The following is a 23,528-nucleotide window of genomic DNA, read 5'->3' as shown; positions in this document are numbered from 1 at the left end:
AGTACAGTAGTCCCCCGTTATACCGCGCTCCGCAATACCGCGGTTTGCGATATACCGCGGGGGGGCTTATGGACCCCAACTGTCAGTTGTGTCAATTTCAGCGGCCGGCTGATTGTTTCAGTGAGAGAGCAGCTTCCCTCTCTGGATCAAAGTGAGCCGGCCGCTGAAATTGACACTGCCGGCTGCTCTCTCCCTCCAATCAGAAACATTAAAACTTAAAAGTTGGATTGGAGGGAGAGAGCAGCCGGCAGTGTCAATTTCAGCGGCCGGCTCACTTTGATCCAGAGAGGGAAGCTGCTCTCTCACTGAAACAATCAGCTGGCCGCTGAAATTGACACTGCCGAGGGGGGGGCCGGGTGTTGCGGGGGAGAAGAGGGGGGTGCGGGTGTTGGGGGGGGAGGGGGGGGGGAGAAGAGGGGGGTGCGGGTGTTGGGGGGGGGGAGAAGAGGGGGGGGCGGGTGGTGGGGGGGGGAGAAGAGGGGGGGGCGGGTGTTGGGGGGGGGAGAAGAGGGGGGGTGGGTGTTGGGGGGGGGGGAGAGAAGAGGGGGGCGGGTGTGGGGGGGGAGAAGAGGGGGGCTGGTGTTGGGGGGGGGAGAAGAGTGGGGCGGGTGTTGGGGGGGGGGAGAAGAGGGGGGCGGGTGTTGGGGGGGGAGAAGAGGGGGGGCGGGTGTTGGGGGGGGGGAGAAGAGGGGGGGGGGTGTTGGGGGGGGAGAAGAGGGGGGGCGGGTGTTGGGGGGGGGGGGAGAGAGGGGGGGCGGGTGTTGGGGGGGGGGAGAGGGGGGGCGGGTGTTGGGGGGGAGAGGGGGGGCGGGTGTTGGGGGGGGGAGAGGGGGGGCGGGTGTTGGGGGGGGAGAAGAGGGGGGGCGGGTGTTGGGGGGGGAGAAGAGGGGGGGCGGGTGTTGGGGGGGGAGAAGAGGGGGGGCGGGGTGTTGGGGGGAGTGGAGGGGGGCGGGTGTTGGGGGAGAGAGGGTGGACCTGCGGGTGTTGGGGGAGAGAGGGTGGACCTGCGGGTGTTGGGGGAGAGAGGGTGGACCTGCGGGTGTTGGGGGAGAGAGGGGGGCCCTGCGGGTGTTGGGGGGGGGGGGGGGGCGGGTGTTGGGGGAGAGAGGAGGGCCCTGCGGGTGTTGGGGGAGAGAGGAGGGCCCTGCGGGTGTTGGGGGAGAGAGGAGGGCCCTGCGGGTGTTGGGGGAGAGAGGAGGGCCCTGCGGGTGTTGGGGGGGAGAGGGGGGCCCTGCGGGTGTTGGGGACGGGGGAGGAGAGGGGGGGGGGGGGGCGAGCGGAGGGTGTGGGGAGGGGGCGAGCCGGAGGGTGTGGGGGGACGGGGCGAGCTGGACGCTGTGGGGGAGAGCAGGAGGGTGAGGGGGAGAGGGAGCGAGCTGGAAGGTGTGGGGGGAGAGGGGGCGAGCTGGACGCTGTTGGGAGAGCAGGAGGGTGTGGGGGGAGAGGGGTCTAGTTGGAGGATGTGGGGGGAGAGGGGCAAGCCGGAGGAAAAAAAAAGAAATTGACACTGCCCGCTGCTCTCTCCCTCCAATGAGAAACATTAAAACTTAAAAGTTGGATTGGAGGGAGAGAGCAGCGGGCAGTGTCAATTTCAGCGGCCGGCTGATTTCAGTGAGAGCAGCTTCCTTCTCCGGATCAAAGTGAGCCGGCCACTGAAATTTTAATTGGATCCACGATGGGGGTTTTAAATTTATTTAAAAATCTATGCTAGCGCTTCCCATTGTGAGTCTACGGGGGTCTGACCTCTCCCCCCGCCCCCCGTAGACTCACAATGGGAAGCGCATGCATAGATTTTTAAATAAATTTAAAACCCCCATCATGGATATCCGCGGCTCGGATACAACGCGGGTGGCTGTCTTGGACCCCAACACCCGCGTTATAAAGGGGGACTACTGTCACATGTCAAGTTTCAAAATTCTAATCTCTATCCATTGCAGGGCAGGCATGTGTATATATTTTGAAGTATCCATGAAGCTCAACATTTACACTTGAAATTTTCCTTTGTGTGAAAATTCAACAGTCCCACCTTACTGTTGCCACAAGATGGTGCTAATAACTCACAATTCATTCCTGTGTACCTTGTAATGCCAATAATAATTTGTTGTTTGACCTCCACCAACTGATAACTTTCTTTATTTTCTCTACTGTTACCTTGCTTCCTGCTACTTCCCATTAGTCACTTTTTTAATTTTCAGTCAAATTTGTGATTTATCTTCTCAGAAAATGATTTTCTGGTGTGGCCAGTGCTATTTCACAGACATACAGTCTGTTGCGTTCCAGTAATAAAACCCAATTTCCAAGCAATCCGGACTGATTCTACTCATGGATGTTGACTGTATGTTCAAAGGATTAAGTAATCAGACATCCGTGTCTGGGGCATCTTCAGAAACTTGCCCATTGTGTTAACCTGTTAAGTTTAACTGTTGCTCTTTCCTAGAAAGGATTACAAATAAGGTCTGTTCCAGCTCTTTGCACTATGTTAATTAATCTTCCATGTTTAGCTCCATCAGATACATTTTAATAAATGCACTTCAATTATCTACTCAACCATCTTCCATCAAACATTCTTTTTATGTGTTCTTAACAAAGTTGCATATGCTCCAGATTTACTAGCAGATCTGTTGAATTTCTTCAAAAAAAAATAAGTTTAGAGTACCCAATTCATTTTTTCCAATTAAGGTGTAATGTAGCGTGGCCAATCCACCTACCCTGCACATCTTTGGGTTGTGGGGGTGAAACCCATGCAAACACGGGGAGAATGCAGACACCACACGGACAGTGATCCAGGGCCGGGATCGAACCTGGGACTTCGGCGCCATGAGGCACCAGTGCTAACCACTGTGCCGCAGATATGTTAAATTTCTAAGATGGTGTGCCGAAGGAAATACAGCAGCAGCTTTTTTTTAAATCACTAATAATGTCCTACAATCAGAATAACAGAATAGATACCTGGAAACGCTTTCTTGGTATAGCCCTATGTGGTCAAAAAACTACTGTTAGAAAGTACCTGAAAAGTGTACCATGGTCTCAGTGCCACTATGCTGTTTTAATAGATGTATGCTGGTGTGCTTTACATACGTTTCTGGAACTAGGATTGAGGAAAGCAGAGGCACAGACTGTTACGTTGTTTACGTACGTTTATCCTTCCTCTGGATCAATTAAATTGTGTCGAGGATCATGAATGAGCACTGCCAGCAATTAGTGGGCTTGAGCGCAATCTGGATTTCAAATATTCAGTAAAAATCAATTATGTTAGTGATAGTTGGAGGTGGAATTGTTTATGATTGGGATTTGGATATATACAAATTGCATGGAGGTGTGTTTCCCTAGTGAACTCATTTTTAAATCAAGCTGAATAAACAATTCTTTGCTGCTGGGTTACTGGGATAGGGTGAAGGTGTGGGCGTGGGTAGGGTGCTCTTTTCAAGGGCCGGTGCAGACTTGATGGGCCGAATGGCCTCCTTCTGCACTGTAAATTCTATGATTTTATTAACTGATGTGGAGATACCGGCGTTGGACTGGAGTGGGCACAGTAAGCAGTCTTACAACACCAGCTAAAGTCCTGAAGGAGCTGCGCTCCAAAAGCTAGTGATTTGAAACAAACCTGTGAACTTTAACCTGTAAGACTTCTTACTCTATAAACTGAAACCGTGAACATATCTGTAGAGCTGTTTGCTAGCTGCCTGAGTCAGATAATGATGCCAGGGCTAACGAGAAACAATTTTTTTTGTGCAGTTTGGAAACATTTGTTATAAGGCAGAGGAGTATGCAGATGTAAGAATTGGTATACAAAATCAGTTCCCTGTTAAGCATGATGTAACTTAAGTTTGTAATATATAACTAAGATCTGTACACAAACATTTTGAGGACCAGATTGGAAGTGGTTTCTATGTGTGAAATTGAATTCCATATATTAATCTTGTAATGTGACTTTTTTTCTTTCCGTGTCTATAGAACTGCTGGAAAATGTGAAATTGGTTCATAAACCAGTGTCTTTGCAACCTCGAGGGCTGATCAACAAAAGCAATTGGTGCTATATCAATGCTGTATCCTTAAAATTTGAATACAACATGTAGCTTACACTCATCAATCCATATGTACAGCCAAAAGACTAATGAGAGCTCTTGTGTTGAAACAAAGAAAATTATTTTGCTATGGAATATGATTTGAGCATGTTTGTAACCTTCTTGTGAAAGGCTTACTGAAGTAAATTTCATGCTTCTAGATATGTGCTGGTGGGTGATTTGTGAAGGCCCTGCCCCTCGTCTGAGGTGAAATGAAAATCGCTTAGTGTCACAAGTAGACTTCAAATGAAGTTACTGTGAAAAGCCCCTAGTTGCCACATTCTGGCGCCTGTTCGGGGAGGCTGGTACGGGAATTGAACCGTGCTGCTGGCCTGCCTGGGTCTGCTTTAAAAGCCAGCTATTTAGCCCAGTGTGCTAAACCAGTCCCAAGTGTGTTGATTCTCAGGTTTATCACCACCAGTCAGCTCTCCCCCTCAAAGGGGAAAGCAGCCTATGGTCATCTGGGACTATGGGGACTTTACCGTGCCAGTGGGTGATTAAACAAAATTGAAATAAGTAATTGTGTGTGTGACTGCAGAAAGCAATGCTGGAAATAATTGGGGAAATAAGTGAAGTCAGAATTCTCAAACATATTTTAAGCAGGGCTCCATAAGGTTATTGTGCCTATGCGTAGGTCTTTTCCTCTTTATAAAATCAACAAAGCTTCCATATTTGTCGCCAAAACAGTTTGCATATATGCAATTGATTTGCATTTATGTAATTCATTAAATGCAGTAATGTCCTATTAAGTGATTTGAGAAACATCCCGAGGCACTTCAGAGACAAGGCGCTAATGCTCAAACAAAGATAGTTATCAAATGAATAATACTTCAGGATATTCTTTTTAATTGTTGCAATATATAGGCTGTTGTGAACATTTACAAGCAAAATACATAACGAGAGTTATTTAAAGCAAGCAGATTGAATATCAACCCCCACTTTTAAAACCGAGATAAATAGTTTTTTGATCAATAAGAGGATCGGGGTTATGGGGAGAAGGCAGGAGAATGGGGATGAGAAAATATCAGCTATGATTGAATGGCGGAGCAGACTCGATGGGCCGAGTGGCTTATGGTCTTTCTTTCAATTTTAAATGGGGTGGCCATACTTGGGTGATCGTTCTTGAGAATGCAATAATACTTGACCCAATAAAACGTGAAATCATTAGCACCATTTAATCTCACTGAGATGCTGAGAGACTGGAGCTCCATAGTATGAAAATTACCTCAATCTTTTAATTATGCTACAACCTTGAACGAACTTCAGATGAGATAGTGCGAGTGTGCAGAATTTTGGAATGAAAAGCATTCAACTCGCATTTATTACTCTGCCGTGCTACTTTGCTTGTGTGTAAATTAGCCAAATTTACATACATTTCCAAAAGTAAATATATATTTTTTAACATTTCCAGAGCTTGCTCCTTTTTTATTTCATGAAACGGCAGGTTTGTGCACCTGTCCCACTCCGACAGGCTAATTTGGCTTTTTACTGGTGGCTCCGGAGTTTCATTTTGGTTTAATCAAGTTGGCTAAGTTTGGGATTTATATTGTATTGTAAAGTCTATGTGTGAAATGGGAAACATCAGTATTAACTTTCTCCTGTTTTGTAATTCAACATTACCACAGTAGATATTTTAAAGGTAAGCTTCAGAGTATTTTTTTACTTTTATGTTCAAAGCAGTAAGTAAAGCTAAAGAGAGTGCCAGCTCTGGTGCCTTCTGTGAAATTATTCAGAGTGTGGTTAGCAGTTGTTGGTGAAAATGATATCCTAGTATTGCCGCGCAATCTAAAGAATTAATATTATTTTACTGTAAATTGTTTTTCCTGATCTTATTTTCTTTTTTTTTAAATTTAGATTACCCAATTATTTTTTCCAATTAAGGGGGCAATTTAGCGTGACCAATCCACCTAACCTGCACATTTTTGGGTTGTGGGGGCGAAACCCACGCAGACACGGGGAGAATGTGCAAACTCCACACAGACAGTGACCCAGAGCCGGGATCCAACCTGGGACCTCAGTGCCGTGAGGCAGCTGTGCTAACCACTAGGCCACCGTGCTGCCCGCTGATCTTATTTTCTTAATGCCAGTCTTAATGCTGTACAAAATTAACAGGAGGCGGTGACATAATAGTATTTGTCACTGGACTAATAATCCAGAGACCCAGGGTCTGGGAGCCTGGGTTCGAATCCCACCACGGCAAATGTTAAGATTTGAATTCAGTAAAAATCTGGAATTGAAAAGATGATCATAAAAACCATTGTCGATTGTTGTACACATTCATCTGGTTCACTATTGTCTTTTACGGAAGGAAATCTGCCATCCTGACCTGTTCTGGCCAACATGTGACTCTAAATCCACAACAATGGTTAACATTGTTTTAAATGCCCTGTTGAGTGGCTGAGCAAACTACTCAGTTAAAGGGCAATTAGGGATGGGCACTAAATCCTGGCACAGCTAGTGATGCTGATATCTATGCACGAATAAAAAAATAAATTTATAATGCACATGGAATATGCTATTCCCAAATCACTTAATAGTACATCACTGCATTTAATGAAAAATAAAATTACATATTAATGTACAGGTAGAGTAGTTCAAAACCAGCTACCCCAAAACCTGCGTTTTCCAAAAAACGGGCAAATTTATAATGCTGCATGTATCAATTTTAATGGAGAAATTAAAAAAAAACTTATTTGGACTATCAGGCACGGCAATGATGCGGTGTCTCCTGACTAGTAGCCAAGTTTGCCGCTTTGAATGCTGCTCTCTCCCATGTTCCAACTGAGCTTTGAGCCCACCCAATCCAGCTTGACCCACACAGCCCATAGCCCGAACCCTAATCAGCAATGTCCGAAATCTGGCATGACCTCAGTCTCGGGGTACTGTACCTGTACATGAATGAAATAGATGAGCCAGTCTCGGGTAACTTGACCTTGTCTGGTCGTAATAATACCTTTTAAATGGTCTCTAAAGCCCATCAGAAATTTAAATATGTTTGATGCAGTTGTGTGTTGAAGGTTAAGAAAATAGATTTGCTGCCTCCACTACTTGGCTTCAAGTACTTTGTGTTTTAGTCCCAAAGCAAATCAAGTGGAACTATTATCTCCTTAACTAATTTGACATAGACTTTGCAGGCTTTGGTTGCATGCCCACCCATGTATCATCTGATGAAGTCTGTTCCAATATATAGTGAGATACAGAGACCTCGAAGTTCTACACCAATGATTGACAGCTTGTATGTATTGCATCTGTTTATACTTTTACTTGAAATGTTTTGAAAAATGCTCTAGTGGATATGTTCAGGTCTGCTCACTTTGATATGAATTTAAAAGGAAAGTAGTTCCCCAGAATTTGTGAATGTTCATATTGTGATATGCCTGATATGATTGCTTTCTAAGAATTTGTAGCTTAGTTTGTTAATAAAATAGTAAACATTTAAAACGTCAACAAAAATATTCTTTAAACTGAATATTGTTCTGTTTTGTTAATTAAATAGCGTTCGACTGATGAATGAGTTCAGTACTATGCCAGTACCCTCCAAGCCAAAACCAGGTATGTAATTTAGTTACCACATCAATCTATGTATCTTAGTGGCTGTGTGCTAATTAAAGGTTCTTTCAACTCCATTTTATTTAAAATGCCATATCGTTTGATTCTGAAAAGCCTAATGACACAATAGTTGGTTAATTTTTCATTTTTGGTATTTATAATGTATTTCAAAATGCATCTTCTTGATTAAAAGTAATTTGTGTTGCTGTGCATATGCTTTACTTCTGCATGTTACTGGAATACCTTTTGATAATCTTTCATAATTATGTAAGGTACTGGTGATAAAACTGTTAAAGATATTCGCACTGGAATTCCTTTCGAACCAACCTACATTTACAGAGTGCTGACGGTTATCAAGTCCAGTTTATCTGAAAAGGTAAGTTCTTAGGGTATTGTTTGCCCGTCACTTTTTTTCTTAATGCCAAATAGTGTTTTGGAGTTTCCGTAATATTGACACTTATCAAGCCCTCTTAGTACCACTGCTATTGTTCTATTGCAGTTTGAATATGCAATGCTGCAGTGAAACTGTAAACAAAAAATAAATTGAATTATGTAAGACCCTTGTGCTCATTAACAATCCAGATTGGTTTTATCATTTTTATAATTCATAATGGTAAAATCCTGTATGTCAAAATGAAAAAGTTATTGGTGGCGCAGTGCATGGTGCCATGGATTGGGATGTGAGTTTATGCCCGTGACTTCTCCTCTTCTCTCTCCTCCCCCCACACCTGAGTTGTTCCGATCTCTCTCGTACCAAAGTGGGAGGTGCTGAAGAGAGGCCGTGCCCTTCCTCACAGAGGAGAGTTGTCACCGAGCCATGCTCTTCTTGTGATGATGAAAGGTATTTTTTAATAATCATTAGTTGTTTTCGACTGTCTGTCTGCAACTGAATTTTTAATTTTTCCCGCCCCAAGTTTCTATCGCTTTTCCTGTTTTAGGAGTACTGGAGACCTGGCTCCCAATCACTCTACTATTGCTGGTGCATAGTCAGCTGTTGGGTGAATGAGGGTGATGGACCTCTAAGTGTCCCGCCTTCCAGAGAAATCGGCCAGTGACTCCATCTTATTAAGATTGGGGACTTCTCCACCCCATCTTAACCCCTATCTCCCAGCCCCATCCCCTTCCCGGCTGGGAATCATGGACATCTTGTATCATGTTCACAATGCAGTTGTTGGAACTCCAACATTGTACATCACTGTGCCACCATATGCAATTTACTTCATTCCCTTGCACTGCAAGACGCTAATTTCTTGTAAATTCTGTCTATCCATTAACACTTAACCTAAAAATTGCCAATGTGGTTGTAGCTTTTTCAAAACATTTAATGGATTTTTTTTCATCTCACTTCCTTTACCATAAGTAGTCTGTTGTCAATGATAGAACTAAGTACATGGAAAAGAAAACTTCTTTAAAAATGGTAAAAACCTGGTGTGCGCATGGGTTAAATTTGTGATTGGACGATGGACTAATCTGCAAATTAATTACAAGCACTCTCTCTATAGAGTGTCGGCTTACTTATAATCTGCCCACCCAACAACGTTCCAGCTTCCGTATCAGTGTCCATCCCATTTCTTGAAAGAGTTCTGAAAATGAATATTTGGAATAAGATTGAATTTCTCTACCCTGGCTAGGCTTGTGGTAGCTCAGTAGCATTGGCCTCAAGGCTTTGCTATTTGACTTTTGGTTCATTTACTCTAAACTTGATAAAGAAAGATCAGCAGGATGAATTTACCATTGTCTCATCAGCTATTCTGTTCGATTCAAAGGAGATGTGAGTATTATTATGCCTCATTTTTCAAAACACACCAAGGCATTTTGTCTTATTTAACCCTTTTTATAGACATTTCAGGCTCCAATTTCTGATGAAAGGCTAGCTATAATTTCAGGTGTTTGTTGCAGAGTGTCAGTAACCAAAATTGTGTCTCTCAGAGCTAATTATACTGCTGGCATAAGGAATAAAACTCATCCGAAAGAATACTTTTATGCTTCAGGAGGATATTTTCCACTTGCTCAGTCTTCCTCCATTGGCTGAATTTAAAACACGGTGGTATAGATATAGTGTCTATGTCGGTTGTTATTTCAGGTCCTTCGTGATTGCTGCATTGCAAACTGTATAGAGAGAAAATGTGTATTTGTATAGCGCTTTCCATGGTTGTAACATGTTCCAAAGAGCTTCACTGCTAATTAAGCACTTTTGAGGCATGGTCACTTATGATATAATGAAAGGTAGTGGCAGATTCATGCACAGCAATATCCTACAATTATCAGCAGATTAAATATTCTGAAGTGTTTTATTCATGTTGGTTGAGAGATAAATGTTGGACAAGACATTGGTAGAATTTCCCAGCTGCTCTTTGAATTATACCATGGGATCTTTTACATCCACCTGTCGGGGCAGACAAGGGTCTCGGTTTAAAGATGTCACAGCCTAGATTACGTGTTCAAGTCTCTGGGAAGGGGCTTGAACCCATAACCGACTGACTCCGATTATGGACACATTTTATCATGGGGTTTCAATCTACAACACCTGTTTTCATGACTATGTTTTAACGGTAGATGGGTGGATTTCAAGGAAGCCTGGCTATTCCCCAAAGAAGACACATTTTAACATGCCTCCTTAAAGTGTCCCTCAAGGAGCATATTCAGCTCTGAAGAAGTCATGCAGACTCAAAACGTTAATTCTGTTTCTCTCTCCACAGATGCTGCCAGACCTGCTGAGTTTTTCCAGCATTTTGTGTTTTTATGAGCATATTCTCTGACTGTAATATTGTTTGCTTCAACTGAAAGCCAAAGTGGGTAGCACTTTCTTGCACTAGTCACTTTCTGTTAGCAAAGGCGCTGCAGTTGCAGCCACATCCTTTGTGTAAATTCTCCAATTGTTGCTATAGATATTTGATCAGGTCATGCTTGATGAAGCAGTTTCAGAAATGGCTACACCAACTGCAGTCTGCATTGCCCAGTACTCTGGGAGTATGTCTTGTCCTATTTGAGAGAAATGGTTGATTGTATTCAGGGCAGGCCTGTTAATATTAGCAATTTGACTCTGAAACAAATGTTTCAAAGACTTCCTTGACAAAATTGTTAGGTTTATTGTACTGGGATTTACTGGATTGCTCTGCAGTAAGCCAGCATGGATGTGATGTTGCTGAATTGCCGTAATGATGCTTATGACTCCATTACAAATAGCCTTTAAGCTTTCTTTTATGCTCATCATTATATTCTGTCCCAAAAATGGCTTTAAAAAAATGTATTTCCTCTGTTGGTATGTGTCTCTTAATTAGAACATTTGTTCAAGCATCATAAGAACTAGGAGCAGGAGTAGGCCATCTGGCCCCTCTAGCCTGCTCCACCATTCAATGAGATCATGGCTGATCTTTTGTGGACTCAGCTCCACTTTCCGGCCTGAACACCATAACCCTTAATCCCTTTATTCTTCAAAAAACTATCTATCTTTACCTTTAAAACATTTAATGAAGGAGCCTCAACTGCTTCACTGGGCAAGGAATTCCATAGATTCACAACCCTTTGGGTGAAGAAGTTCCTCCTAAACTCAGTCCTAAATCTACTTCCCCTTATTTTGAGGCTATGTCCCGTAGTTCTACTTTCACCCGCCAGTGGAAACAACCTGCCCGCATCTATCCTATCTATTCCCTTCATAATTTTTAATGTTTCTATAAGATCCCCCCCTCATCCTTCTAAATTCCAACGAGTACAGTCCCAGTCTACTCAACCTCTCCTCGTAATCCAACCCCATCAGGTCTGGGATTAAGCTCGTGAATCTCCTCTGCACACCCTCCAGTGCCAGTACGTCCTTTCTCAAGTAAGGAGACTAAAACTGAACACAATACTCCAGGTGTGGCCTCACTAACACCTTATACAATTGCAGCATAACCTCCCTGGTCTTAAACTCCATCCCTCTAGCAATGAAGGACAAAATTCCATTTGCCTTCTTAATCATCTGTTGCACCTGTAAACCAACTTTCTGTGACTCATGCACTAGCACACCCAGGTCTCTCTGCACAGCAGCATGCTTTAATATTTTATCGTTTAAATAATAATCCCGTTTGCTGTTATTCCTACCAAAATGGATAACCTCACATTTGTCAACATTGTATTCCATCTGCCCTAGCCCATTCACTTAACCTATCCAAATCCCTCTGCAGACTTCCAGTATCCTCTGCACTTTTCGCTTTACCACTCATCTTAGTGTCATCTGCAAACTTGAACACATTGCCCTTGGTCCCCAACTCCAAATCATCTATGTAAATTGTGAACAATTGTGGGCCCAACACGGATCCCTGAGGGACACCACTAGCTACTCCAGGACTTGAGGACTTAATCGAGCCAACCATCCCCTGCAGAAATGAGGGAGTGCCGGATGAGAGGTCATAAAAGGATAAACTGAGGCTCTTTGTCTCTGCCCCAGTCGCCCATGTGGTGCAAAAGATCTTGCACCACAAACTTGAAGTGGAGCAAGATGCTGTACTAGGGTCCCATCTGCATTCCTTGCTCATTAATAGCACAAGAAAAGATTAATTGGCTATTCATTTCACTTGCTGTTTGTGGGACCTTATTGTGTGCAAATTGGCTGCTGCACTTATCCACATACGTGATTACCTCAGAAAGCAAAATAATTTGCTGGCTTGAAAAACTTGGGGTGTTCTGAAAAATTGCATAAATTTCTCCAGTAAGGCAAGTGTTATTTTTCCTGCTGAAACTTTCTGTCTCTGGTTTCTTTTTCAGCTTGTTTTTTAAAAAACTTGCGTTGAATTAATGGGTCATATTTTCTTGTTTAGGGCCGGCAAGAAGACGCAGAGGAATATCTGGGCTTCATTTTAAATGGCCTACATGAGGAAATGTTGGCACTGAAGAAACTGATAACTCCTCAGGATGAAAGTAAGCGATTGTTAATTCTCTCCCTTGCTCCCAGAATTTTGCAGTTTCCTGAAATGTGACCAGTGTATATTCATGTAAAACAGGGGTGGGCAAACTTTTCCGTGCAAGGGCCACATTCAGAAATTCACAATTTTAAAGGGCCGCATAGTATATTAAGTAAAATAATTAATATTTTAAATAGCCAAAATAAAAGGTCTTTAAAGAAAAAAAAGCACATTTATTTGAAAAACAAAGTAACTCAGTAAGTAACAGAACAATGTCAATGAGAATGATGCATCTGACTGCAGTCATTTACCAGTTTGTTGAAATCAGGTGTCAAGTTGCTTGTGCTGATCCTTAACACTGACAGAAGCACAGCCTAGCCGAGTCAACGATAAAAACGCACGTAGTGGGGTGGATGAGTGGGGCTACCTTATTGGTCGGTTTAGTTGGGTGTGCGACCAATAGGAGTCCAGGTTACAAACAATAATAAGGCTTATTGTTTGTAACCTGGACTCCTATTGGTCGCACACCCAACTAAACCGACCAATGAGACAGCCCCACTACGCGTGTTTTTATGCGGCCCGCCAATGAGTTGCCCGGAATCATAACCGGCATTTTTGAAAAGCCGCCGGGGAAAAGCCGCTGAAGTAAATGCGCTTATTGAATAAGCGCATTTACTTCAGCGGCTTTCCCCCGGCGGCTTTTCAAAAATGCCGGTTATGATTCCGGGCACCTCATTGGCGGGCCGCATGCGGGCCGTAGTTTGCCCACCCCGATGTAAAAGTTAAGTTTTTTGAGACAATTTTATGGGCCAAAAGTATGGGTCGACTTTTACAGGTGCAGTATTTTTGAGGGATTGATATGCGTGTTTGGTTTGAGCCCAAAAAAGACTGTCGCATTGGAATGATGTAAAAACCAACAACATTAAAGCATCCATATTAATTCTCTAACATCTATGTTATAACAGTAAAGCTATGTATATACATTTGCTCCCAACACAATTATAAATAGTACCATAATGAATTCATTACAGTACTTCACATAATCAGTGATTTGGAAGGATTTCAATCTGAATCACTGAAGAATTCATCCCAACAACATTTGGTGTGTCCAACATACGGGTTATCTCTACCTTCATCATCATCGCTTGTAGTACTTCTAACTATGGCATCCTCATTCCACAAGTTGCTATCCTTATTCTTTAAAAAAAAAGAAAAATTTAGAGTACCCAATTAATTTTTTCCAATTGGGGCAAATCCACCTACCCTGCACATCTTTGAGATGTGGGGGCGTAACTCATGAAAACACGGGGAGAATGTGCAAACTCCACACGGTCAGTGACACAGTGTCAGGATCGAACCTGGGACCTCAGTGCCGTGAGGCAACAGTGCTAACCACTGTGCCACCGTGCTGCCCTCACAAGTTACTATCCTTGGTACTGTTGCGTGTATTCGATATTCCACATGTTAGAAATGATTTTTTGACTATTGATCTAGTACATTCCATGTTTCTGACCCATTGCTGCAATGTTGTTCGTGAGAGTTCTTGCATATTTCCACGTTCGGTGAATATTTCTTTGCCTTCCAACATACAATTGTTCCACATTTTCTTGGATAATTTCCTTGAGAAGTTCATTTATACACATATCCTTGTGTTGAGCAACACTCTTAAGACTACCAGGATCTCCCATTGATTAATCTCCCATCATGGACAACAGAGTGGCATTCTCAGTAAACAAACATTATTTTCTTTGCAGTCCTGTTGGTCTCAAATTTCACACTTTGATCTATTTCATGCAACTGAGTTTGTCCATCCAGCTTTTTAACATGAACAATGTTTGCGACGCTTTTCTGAAATTTCTCTTTGGGGAAAGCTTTGTGCTTAACCATCACCATTAGTTTTAATTTTGTGCAAACAACCAAAAAGATGAAACCACTGAACCCACCCCTTCTCATGTTCGGTTGTGTTTACAAGGACAATTTGTTTCACCAATCTTGGTAATGGTTTTGCTTGCTGGCACGTTGAAGTTCACCAGTGTTTCAGCCATATTTGTAAATTGGGTCAATCGATGTGCATTCTTGACGTCAGGTGACACAGCAGTGGAAATTCATGGTTGTTTTCATCAATCTTCTGCACCATCTGGTACTGGCTTTCAATTCTCAAATACCATTTTCACTTCAGCGAAGAGTCCCGGGAGGTGATATGATATTTTACCAGTGAGCATTAGCCATTCTACCACTTTTTCATCCAGTTTAAATTGAGCTGCATATTTGACATTCTTTAATGAAGAATGTCTCAGATCATGCGCACATTAGTTGTGTGATTTGCTGGGAGGTATCTGCACGGGCTTTAAATTAATGAGCCATAGTAATTAGGGGTTAAGTAATCAATTAGTGCAAGACTGTTTAGTCCCTGAAGTTCTGCGGTCTTCTTTCATACGTGACACATTTTTTTAAGGCAATATGTCATTGGGTCAATGACTGATGGTCATTTTCTATTTTGTAGCATTGCATTACTTTAGTGGAAGTATCTGATCAGTTTTTGCACTGTAAATCTTTGCCAGAGCTTTTGTTGGCAAAAGTTGGTACTTTAGCATCGTACAACAACTGAGCATCACTGATTTGAATGTGCTTTCTATATAACCTGTTCATGTTTTATATTTTTGATCAATTTTGTGACATTAGTTTGTGACTGGAGGTTAATAACCCTAGTATCAGAGCTTCCTTTTTTTTCTAATCTTAAGTTTATTACCTAGGTTTAAAATGATACTGTAGTTGAATTTGGTTTATGCCGAATGAATGAATTTAAATTTCTATCGTGCCCTATCATATACTTGGATAATCCTGGATGTTTCACACCCATTCAATACTTTTGAAGTGTAAACAGGAATATTTATGTAAACAATTAGTTTGAAAGCAATAAGTGAGATGAGTGGCCCAGATACTGTTTTCAGTAGGTTGCTGTCTAAGGCAACTAGCATGTACAGAACTCCCAAAAACCACAATAATAATAGCTTATTGTCACAAGTAGGCTTCAATGAAGTTACTGTGAAAAGCCCCTAGTCGCCATATTCCGGTGCCTGTTTGGGGAGGCTGGTACGGGAATTGAACCTGCGCCGCTGGCATGGTTCTGCATTGCAAGCCAGCTATTTAGCCCACTGTGCTAAACCAGCCCCAAATTGCATGGAAAAATTACAAAAAACACTCCTTTTTAAAAAAAATAATTTCGAGTACCCAATTAATTTTCCAATTAAGGGGCAATTTTGGGTGTCCAATCCACCTGCCCTGCATATCTTTGGGTTGTGGGGGAAAAACCCATGCAAACACGGGGAGAATAAAAAACACTCCGAACCCATGGACACTAACTACAGACAGTTTTAAATGCACGAAACTCATATATAACATTAGATATGCATGTCAGTATGAAAGGTTGTAGGTTTTGTGAATGGAATAAGCTCTTTTACCTAGCGTCTTAATGATAGACTAACTACCTTATTCCTGGGTTTGAATTCTTTAATAGCTCTATTTCAGGGATAGGGCAGTTCTTTGCGGCTATAGATGATGAGTAAGGGGCAGCACGGTGGCCTAGTGGTTAGCACAACCGCCTCACGGCGCTGAGGTCCCAGGTTCGATCCCAGCTCTGGGTCACTGTCCGTGTGGAGTTTGCACATTCTCCCCGTGTCTGCGTGGGTTTTGCCCCCACAACCCAAAAATGTGGAGAGTAGGTTTGATTGGCCACGCTAAATTGCCCCTTAATTGGAAAAAATAATTGGGTAATCTAAATTTAAAAAAAATAAATAAATAAATAAAAATAGATGATGAGTAAAAGAATTGCCCATTGACAAGCCAGTTCTTCCCACATATCCAACTGCCAACTCATTCTGACTTGCATGAATTGACCTCACTAACCTCCTGAATCATGGTAAGCACATGCAAGCTGTATGTGCTTACTGTCTATATCCTCTATGACCCAAGACACTCAGCCTCACCTGCAAAGTTTGTAGACCTCAGTCAGGTCTCTCCTCAGCCTCCGTCTTTCCAATGAAAACAACCCGAGTTTATTCAATCTCTCATAGCTAACCCCTCCAGACCAGGCAACATCCTGGTAAACCTTTTGCACTCTCTTCAAAGCATCCATGTCCTTCTGGTAGTGTGGCCAGCAGAACTGCACGCAATATTCCAAATGTGGCCTAACTAAAGTTTTATGCAACTGTAACATGACCTGTCAACTCTTGTACTCAGTGCCCTGGCCGATGAAGGCAAGCATGCCATATGCCAACTTGACCATCTGATCCACCTGCATTACCACTTTCATGGAACTATGGATCAGAACGCCCAGAATCCTCTGTATGTCAACGCTCCGCAGAGTTCTGCCAATTTACTGTATAACCCACACCTGAATTTGACCTTCAAAAATGCATCACCGTGCGTTTGTCGAGACCTGCCAACTCCACCTGCCATTTCTCTACCCAACTCTCCAATCTGTCTATATTCTGGTGTATTCTCTGACAGTCCACTTCACTATCTGCAACTCCACCTATCTTAGTGTCATCTGCAAACTTCCCAAACTGACTACCTCCAGATCATTTTTATATTACAAACAACAGTGGCCCCAGCACTGATCCCTGTGGAACACAACTGGTTACGGATATCCATTCTGAAAAACTCCCTTCCACTATTACTCTTGTTTCCTGTTGCCAAGTCAGTCCTTCATCCGTCTAGCTAGCACACCCTGAATCCCATGCGACTTTACCTTTTGTACTAGTCTGCAAGGAGGGACCTTGTCAAGTGCCTTACTAAAGTTCATGTCGACCACATCCCTCATCAATTAATTTTGAAATTGCCTCAGAGAACTCTTATCAAGTTGGTAAGACATGACCTCCCCCACGCAAAACCATGTTGCCTATCACTATCAAGTCCATTTTCTTCCAAATGGGAATAAATCCTGTCCCCCAGTATCTTCTCCAACAGTTTCTCCACCACTGACAGCAGGCTCACCAACCTATAATTACCTGGATTATCCCTGCTTGCCTCCTTAAACAAAGGGACAACATTGGCTACTCTCCAGTCCTCTGGAACCTCGCCTGTCGTCAAAGATAATACAAAGATATCTGTTGGAGATGGTCATTGCTCAGCACTTGGTTGTGGCGGGAAAATTACTTGCCACTTACCAGCCCAAGCCTGAATTTTGTACTCTTGCTGCATATGGGCACAGATGCTTCAGTATTTGAGGAATCACGAATAGTGATGAACCTTGTGCAATCATTAGTGAACATCCCCACTTCTGACCTGCTCATGGAGGGACCCAATACACTACCCTGAGGAACTGCTGCAGTGATGTCCTGGGACTGAGATTATTGACCTCCAACAACCACATACCTCACACAAGGATGACGTAGTATGATTCTAGCCAGTAGAGCGTTTCCCCCCTGATCCCCATTGACTCCAGCTTTGCTTGGGCTCCTTAATGCCATACTCAGTTATATGCTGCCTTGATGTCAAGTTCAGATCTTTTGTCCATTTTTGGACTAAGGCACTAATGGGGTCAGGAGCTGAGTGGCCATGGCGCTAGCCAAACCGAGTGTTAGTAAGCAGGTTATTCCTGAATAAGTGCTGCTTCATAGAACGGTTGATCCGTCACCTTATTGATGATCGAGTAGACTGATGGGGTGGATAATTGGCTGGGTTGGATTTGGCTTGTGTTTTGCAGGCAGGACATTCCTGGGCAAATTCCACAATTCTAAGTAGATGCTAGCGCCGTAACTGCCGGAATAGCATGGCTAAGGGCTCAGCTTGTTCTTGAACACAAAGTTTTCAGTACTATTGCTGGAATGTTGTCAAGGCCCATAGCTATTGCGGTATCTAAAGCCGTCCGCCATTTCTTATGATAATTTGTAGTCAATCGAAATGGATCATCCACTTGGCAATTCTGGTCGAAGATTGTTGCAAATGCTTCTGTCTTGTCTTTTGTGCTGATGTGCTGGGCTCCTCCTCCATTGAGATGGGGAGTTTTGTGGCGCCTCCTCCTCCACTTAGATGTTTAGTTGCCCACCACAATTCATGACGGGTTGTGGCAGGACTGTAGAGTTACAGGGTTGCTTAGCTCTGTGTAGCAAATGCTGTTTTCACTGTTTGGGCATCCAAGTAGTCTGGTTTTGTAGCTTCACCAGTCTGACACCTTATTCTTAAGTTGCTCTGGTGCTGGTCCTGGATTGCCCTCCTGCACGCTCCATTGAACCAAGGTTGATTCCGTGCTTTGATGGTAATAGCAGAGGGGGATATGCCAAGCCCCAAGGTTACAGATTGTGGTTTTATACAATTTTGCTGCCGCTGATGGCCCACAGCATCTCATGGATGCTCAATTTTGAATTGCTAGATCTGTTCAAAATCCCATTTGGTGCCACACAACAAGATGGAGGATATCCTCAATGTGAAGACGGGCCTTCTTGCACGGACTGTGCATTGGTCACTCCTACCAATCCTGTCATCGATAGATGCATCTGCAACAGGTAAATTGATGAGGACAAGGTCAAATAGTTTTTCCCTCTTGCTGGTTCCCTCACTACTTGCCATAGACCCAGTCTAGCAGCTATGTCCTTTAGGACTCTGCCAGCTTGGTCAATAATGTTGCTACAGAGTCACTCTTGATGATGGATAGGTCCCCCCACCAAGATTGCATTCTGTGTCCCAGCCACCTTCAGTGCTTCTTCCAAGTAAATTCTATGATTCTATGAAGTAGTACTTCCAAGTGGTGTTCAACATGGAGTACTGATTCATCAGTTGAGGGGGGTGGTAATCATCAGAAGGTTACCTTTCCCATGTTAGACCTGATGCCATGAGACTCCATAGGGTGCCAGTTCAACTCGTTCCTGACTATACCACCTCTGGGGAGGGGGGTCTATCTTTTTGGTGGGATATACTTGGTGTCTGGGACATTGCCTGTGAGGAATAATTCCATGAGTATGACTGTCAGGCTGTTGCATGACTAGTCAGTGAGGCTGTTCTCCCAATTCTGGCACAGGCTTCCAGATGTTAGTCAGGAGGATTTTGTGGGGCCAACAGGGCTGGGTTTGCCGTTGTCATTTCAGTCGATGCTGGCTGACCCATTCGATTTCAGTACACTTAACAGTTTGATGCAACTGAGTGGCTGCTGGGCCATTTCAGTGGGCATTTAAGCATCAACCACATTACTGAACCACTAGTCCAGTAACAAAACTACTTTGATTATAACTTGAAGTTGTGGTTAAAGATCAACCGTGATTCTTTTGAATGCCAGGGCAGGCTTATGGGGCCATCTGGCTATCTCTTGTTTCTTGGATTCATTGGTTTATCATTTGGCTTTTTAAAATGTTTCAAAGATGCTTGGACTGAAACTAGGGTAGAAAACCAGTTTGTACCTGCCAAAAAAATTGTACACATGCCTTCATGCCATGAAAACAGTGTGCAAAAAAACACAGTACAAAATTTGAATAACCTTCAGCAAAATGCTTAAATGTGGCTTGCGTTTCTGTGTGGAAACAAATACAAGGATAATGCCAGGACATTGTAGAAGTTATTTCTCCACATCACAGCAGATAATTTCAATTATACTTAAATGACCAATTTTTAAAAAAAACTTCAGTATAGCAAAATAATCTGTAGCAAGAAACCAAGTGTGCATGCTACTCATGACAAAGGAGCGGAATAGGTTTTTTAAAAATGTATTTCATTTTCTGCAGTGTGCTGGAACCATATGCTGGGATGCTGTAATAAAATGTGTTTTGATATAGTGTGTGATGAATGTAGGAATTTCATATGTATTGTATTATAGGTATTTGGTGCAGTAAGGGTTAAAAGCCTGGGTTAGTGTGAATGTGGCTGCTGTAATCATGTTTTAAAATAAATCATAGTTTGAAAGGCAAGTATATTTTTGGAGCTAGGGGTGCAATTAAACCATTCATTTTTTTTTAAATTTAAGAGTACCCAATTCTTTTTTTCCAATTAAGGTTCAATTTAGCGGGGCCAATTCACCCACCCTGCACATCATTTTGAGTTATGGGGTGAGACCCACGCAGACACGGGGAGAATGTGCAAACCCCACATGGGGCAGGGTGGAACCTGGGTCCTCAGTGCCATGAGGCAGCAGTGCTAACCACTGCGTCACCGTGCTGAATTAAACCATTCTAAAAGACTTGGGCTAATGCAGTTTTGTTTGGATTAAGGGGATTTCCTGTGGAGTGAATTAGATTTCAGCTTGGTAAAATGTGATTGCTGGGTGGAGCTAAGTTATCAAGCATTTTGCAGGGAAAGCAGGTCAGTGGATTTCTAGCTGAAGCTGTGAACACAGTTTGCTCTCTGCAGTTCAGCTCAAAATATATGCAGACAAGAGCACTGTGGCTGGAAATGTGAATAAACCGCTTCTGAAAAATAGATTTTCTGCATGGGTCTGACAGGAGTCAAGATATTTTCATTCAAGCAGTGTCAAAGATCTTTCTTTCTCAAAGAACATCTCTAAAGCAAGTATTCCATGTGCCAATTGTTTAATAGTGGTTTGAGTGCTGAGTTTTTTTTTCTTGTTTGAGGGGGAATAAAGATGGCAGTTAAGGGTATTGTATTCTCTGTATAGAATAGGATTGTTTAAGGGGTAATTATGAGCAATTTTCTCAGTTAAAGATATTTTAATACTGTGTTAGTAATGGTTTTAATATACTAGATAGAGTTTTTCGAGGAGGTCACAAACATGATTGATGCAGGTAGGACAGTGGATGTTGTCTATATGGACTTCAGAAAGGCCTTTGACAAGGTCCCTCATGGCAGACTAGTACACAAGGGATCAGGGGTGAGCTGGCAAGATGGATACAGAACTGGCTAGGTCATAGAAGGCAGAGAGTAGCAATGGAAGGGTGCTTTTCTGATTGGAGGGCTGTGACTAGTGGTGTTCCGCAGCGTTCAGTGCTGGGACCTTCGCTGTTTGTAATATATATAAATGATTTGGGGGAAAATGTAATTGGTCTGATTAGTAAGTTTGTGGACGACACAAAGGTTGGTGGAATTGTGGATCGCGATGAGGACTGTCAGAGGATACAGCAGGATTTAGATCGTTTGGAGACTTGGGTGGAGAGATGGCAGATGGAGTTTAACCCGGGCAAATGTGAGGTAATGCATTTTGGAAGGTTTAATACAGGTAGGGAATATACAGTGAATGGTAGAACCCTCAGGAGTATTGACAGTCAGAAAGATCTAGGTGTACAGGTCCACAGGTCACTGAAAGGGGCAACGCGGGTGGAGAAGGTAGTCAAGAAAGCATACGGCATGCTTGCCTTCATTGGCCGGGGCATTGAGTATAAAAATTGGCTAGTCATGTTGCATCTATATAGAACCGTAGTTAGGCCACACTTGGAGTATAGTGTTCAATTCTGGTCGCCACACTACCAGAAGGATGTGGAGTCTTTAGAGAGGGTGCAGAAGAGATTTACCAGGATGTGCCTGGTATGGAGGGCATTAGCTATGAGGAGAGTTTGAATAAACATGGTTTGTTCTCACTGGAACGAAGGAGGTTGAGGGACGACCTGATAGAGGCCTACAAAATTATGAGGGGCATAGACAGAGTGGATAGTCAGAGACTTTTTCCCAGGGTAGAGGGGGTCAGTTACTAGGGGGCATAGGTTTATGGTGTGAGGGGCAAGGTTTAGAGATGTATGAGGCAGGTTTTTTTTACACAGAGGGTAGTGGGTGCCTGGAACTCGCTGTCGGAGGTGGTGGTGGAAGCAGGGACGATAGTGACGTCTAAGGGGCATCTTGACAAATACATAATAGGATTGGAATAGAGGCATATGGACCCCGGAAGTGTAGAAGATTTTAGTTTAGACGTGCAGCATGGTCGGCGCAAGTTTGGAGGGCCGAAGGGCCTGTTCCTGTTCTGTAGTTTTCTTTGTTTTGTTCTTTGTTCTATACCATATCACAATTTATTTGTGTAATCACCCCTGAAGCCAGGTCTTCCAGTCCTCAGTCTTACAAAATTAAAATAAAGTATTGGAGTTTCTGTCCCTTATCCTAGCTCCTGTTGAGGTCTGGTCTGGGATCGTAATAAGAGTGTAACAAAGCTGGTGAGGTTTATCTTGAAATAATGTTTTTTACGCTTATTGTAGGAAATGCTGTTTCAAATGGACCCGAATTACAACAAGGAGCTGAAGAAGACTTGGAGGAGCAAGGTGAAGGTAGCGAGGATGAATGGGAGCAAGTTGGCCCCCGGAATAAAACCTCTGTTACTCGCCAATCTGACTTCATTCGAACCCCAATTACTGATGTCTTTGGTGGGCACATCAGGTACCTTATCCCTGCATATTTTCATTATTGAATGACCTGTGTTATGAATTCTGTTACGGAACCGCACCTTTTTGATTTTGTGACTTGTGCATATACAATAATACTTTTTTTTGTTACCTAACAGTTGTTGGTTTACTTGAAGTTGAAAAGTGATGTTTCAAAACAATTTTTACCTTCTAGATAGGCTGACTTATTGCTGCTGTCACGGTTCAACATGGGTGGGACTAAACTGATTTAGCATGATAATGTTATCCTTTGAATAAAATAACTAACTAGCACGTCGAGTCCGAGATTTATTATTAATTTATTAAGTGTTTGCCAAAATAAACAGGAAACACTGTGATTCGAGAAACAGTCGTGGAAAATGGCCTGTGCATGGAGTTACAATGCTCCAACAGATGCACCATAAAGCTGAGTGCCCAGATTTTGCTTCAGCAAGGACTTACATAATGTAGAGCCATTCATAACCATTCCTTCTATTGGCTATTTTTTCCACCAGAGTTATACTAAGTTCTTTTAAAAATAATTGTAAATAAAAAATACATGCCTATTAAAGTTCATATTTTTCTCAGCTTGGAATTATTTTGAAAAGGGAATCATTTTCCCAGGGCATCGCTATTGAAACATTTAGTGGGAGGTGGATATGCTGTTGACAAAAAATCAAAATCTGGAAAATGGGCAGTGAACTGTCGGGCCAGCTAGTGGACCCAAGTAAGGGGAACAAATGGCTATG

General features: G+C 42.9%; 1 protein-coding gene across 1 annotated transcript in view; it reads left to right on the top strand.

Moving 5' to 3' along the window:
- Positions 1-23,528, top strand: part of usp10 (ubiquitin specific peptidase 10) — an 89,978-nt gene that overhangs the window by 41,593 nt on the left and 24,857 nt on the right. The window contains exons 5-10 of the mRNA XM_038806313.1: positions 3,955-4,046; positions 7,190-7,299; positions 7,561-7,616; positions 7,886-7,989; positions 12,410-12,509; positions 22,618-22,795. Coding sequence (XP_038662241.1) covers positions 3,955-4,046; positions 7,190-7,299; positions 7,561-7,616; positions 7,886-7,989; positions 12,410-12,509; positions 22,618-22,795 — 640 coding nt within the window. The remainder of the gene's footprint in view (positions 1-3,954; positions 4,047-7,189; positions 7,300-7,560; positions 7,617-7,885; positions 7,990-12,409; positions 12,510-22,617; positions 22,796-23,528) is intronic.

This window comes from Scyliorhinus canicula, chromosome 9 (genome assembly GCF_902713615.1).
Source record: "Scyliorhinus canicula chromosome 9, sScyCan1.1, whole genome shotgun sequence".
Taxonomy (NCBI): Eukaryota; Metazoa; Chordata; class Chondrichthyes; order Carcharhiniformes; family Scyliorhinidae; genus Scyliorhinus; species Scyliorhinus canicula.
The sequence above is the reverse complement of the archived record's forward strand: the minus strand, read 5'-3'. Positions and strand labels throughout refer to the sequence as shown.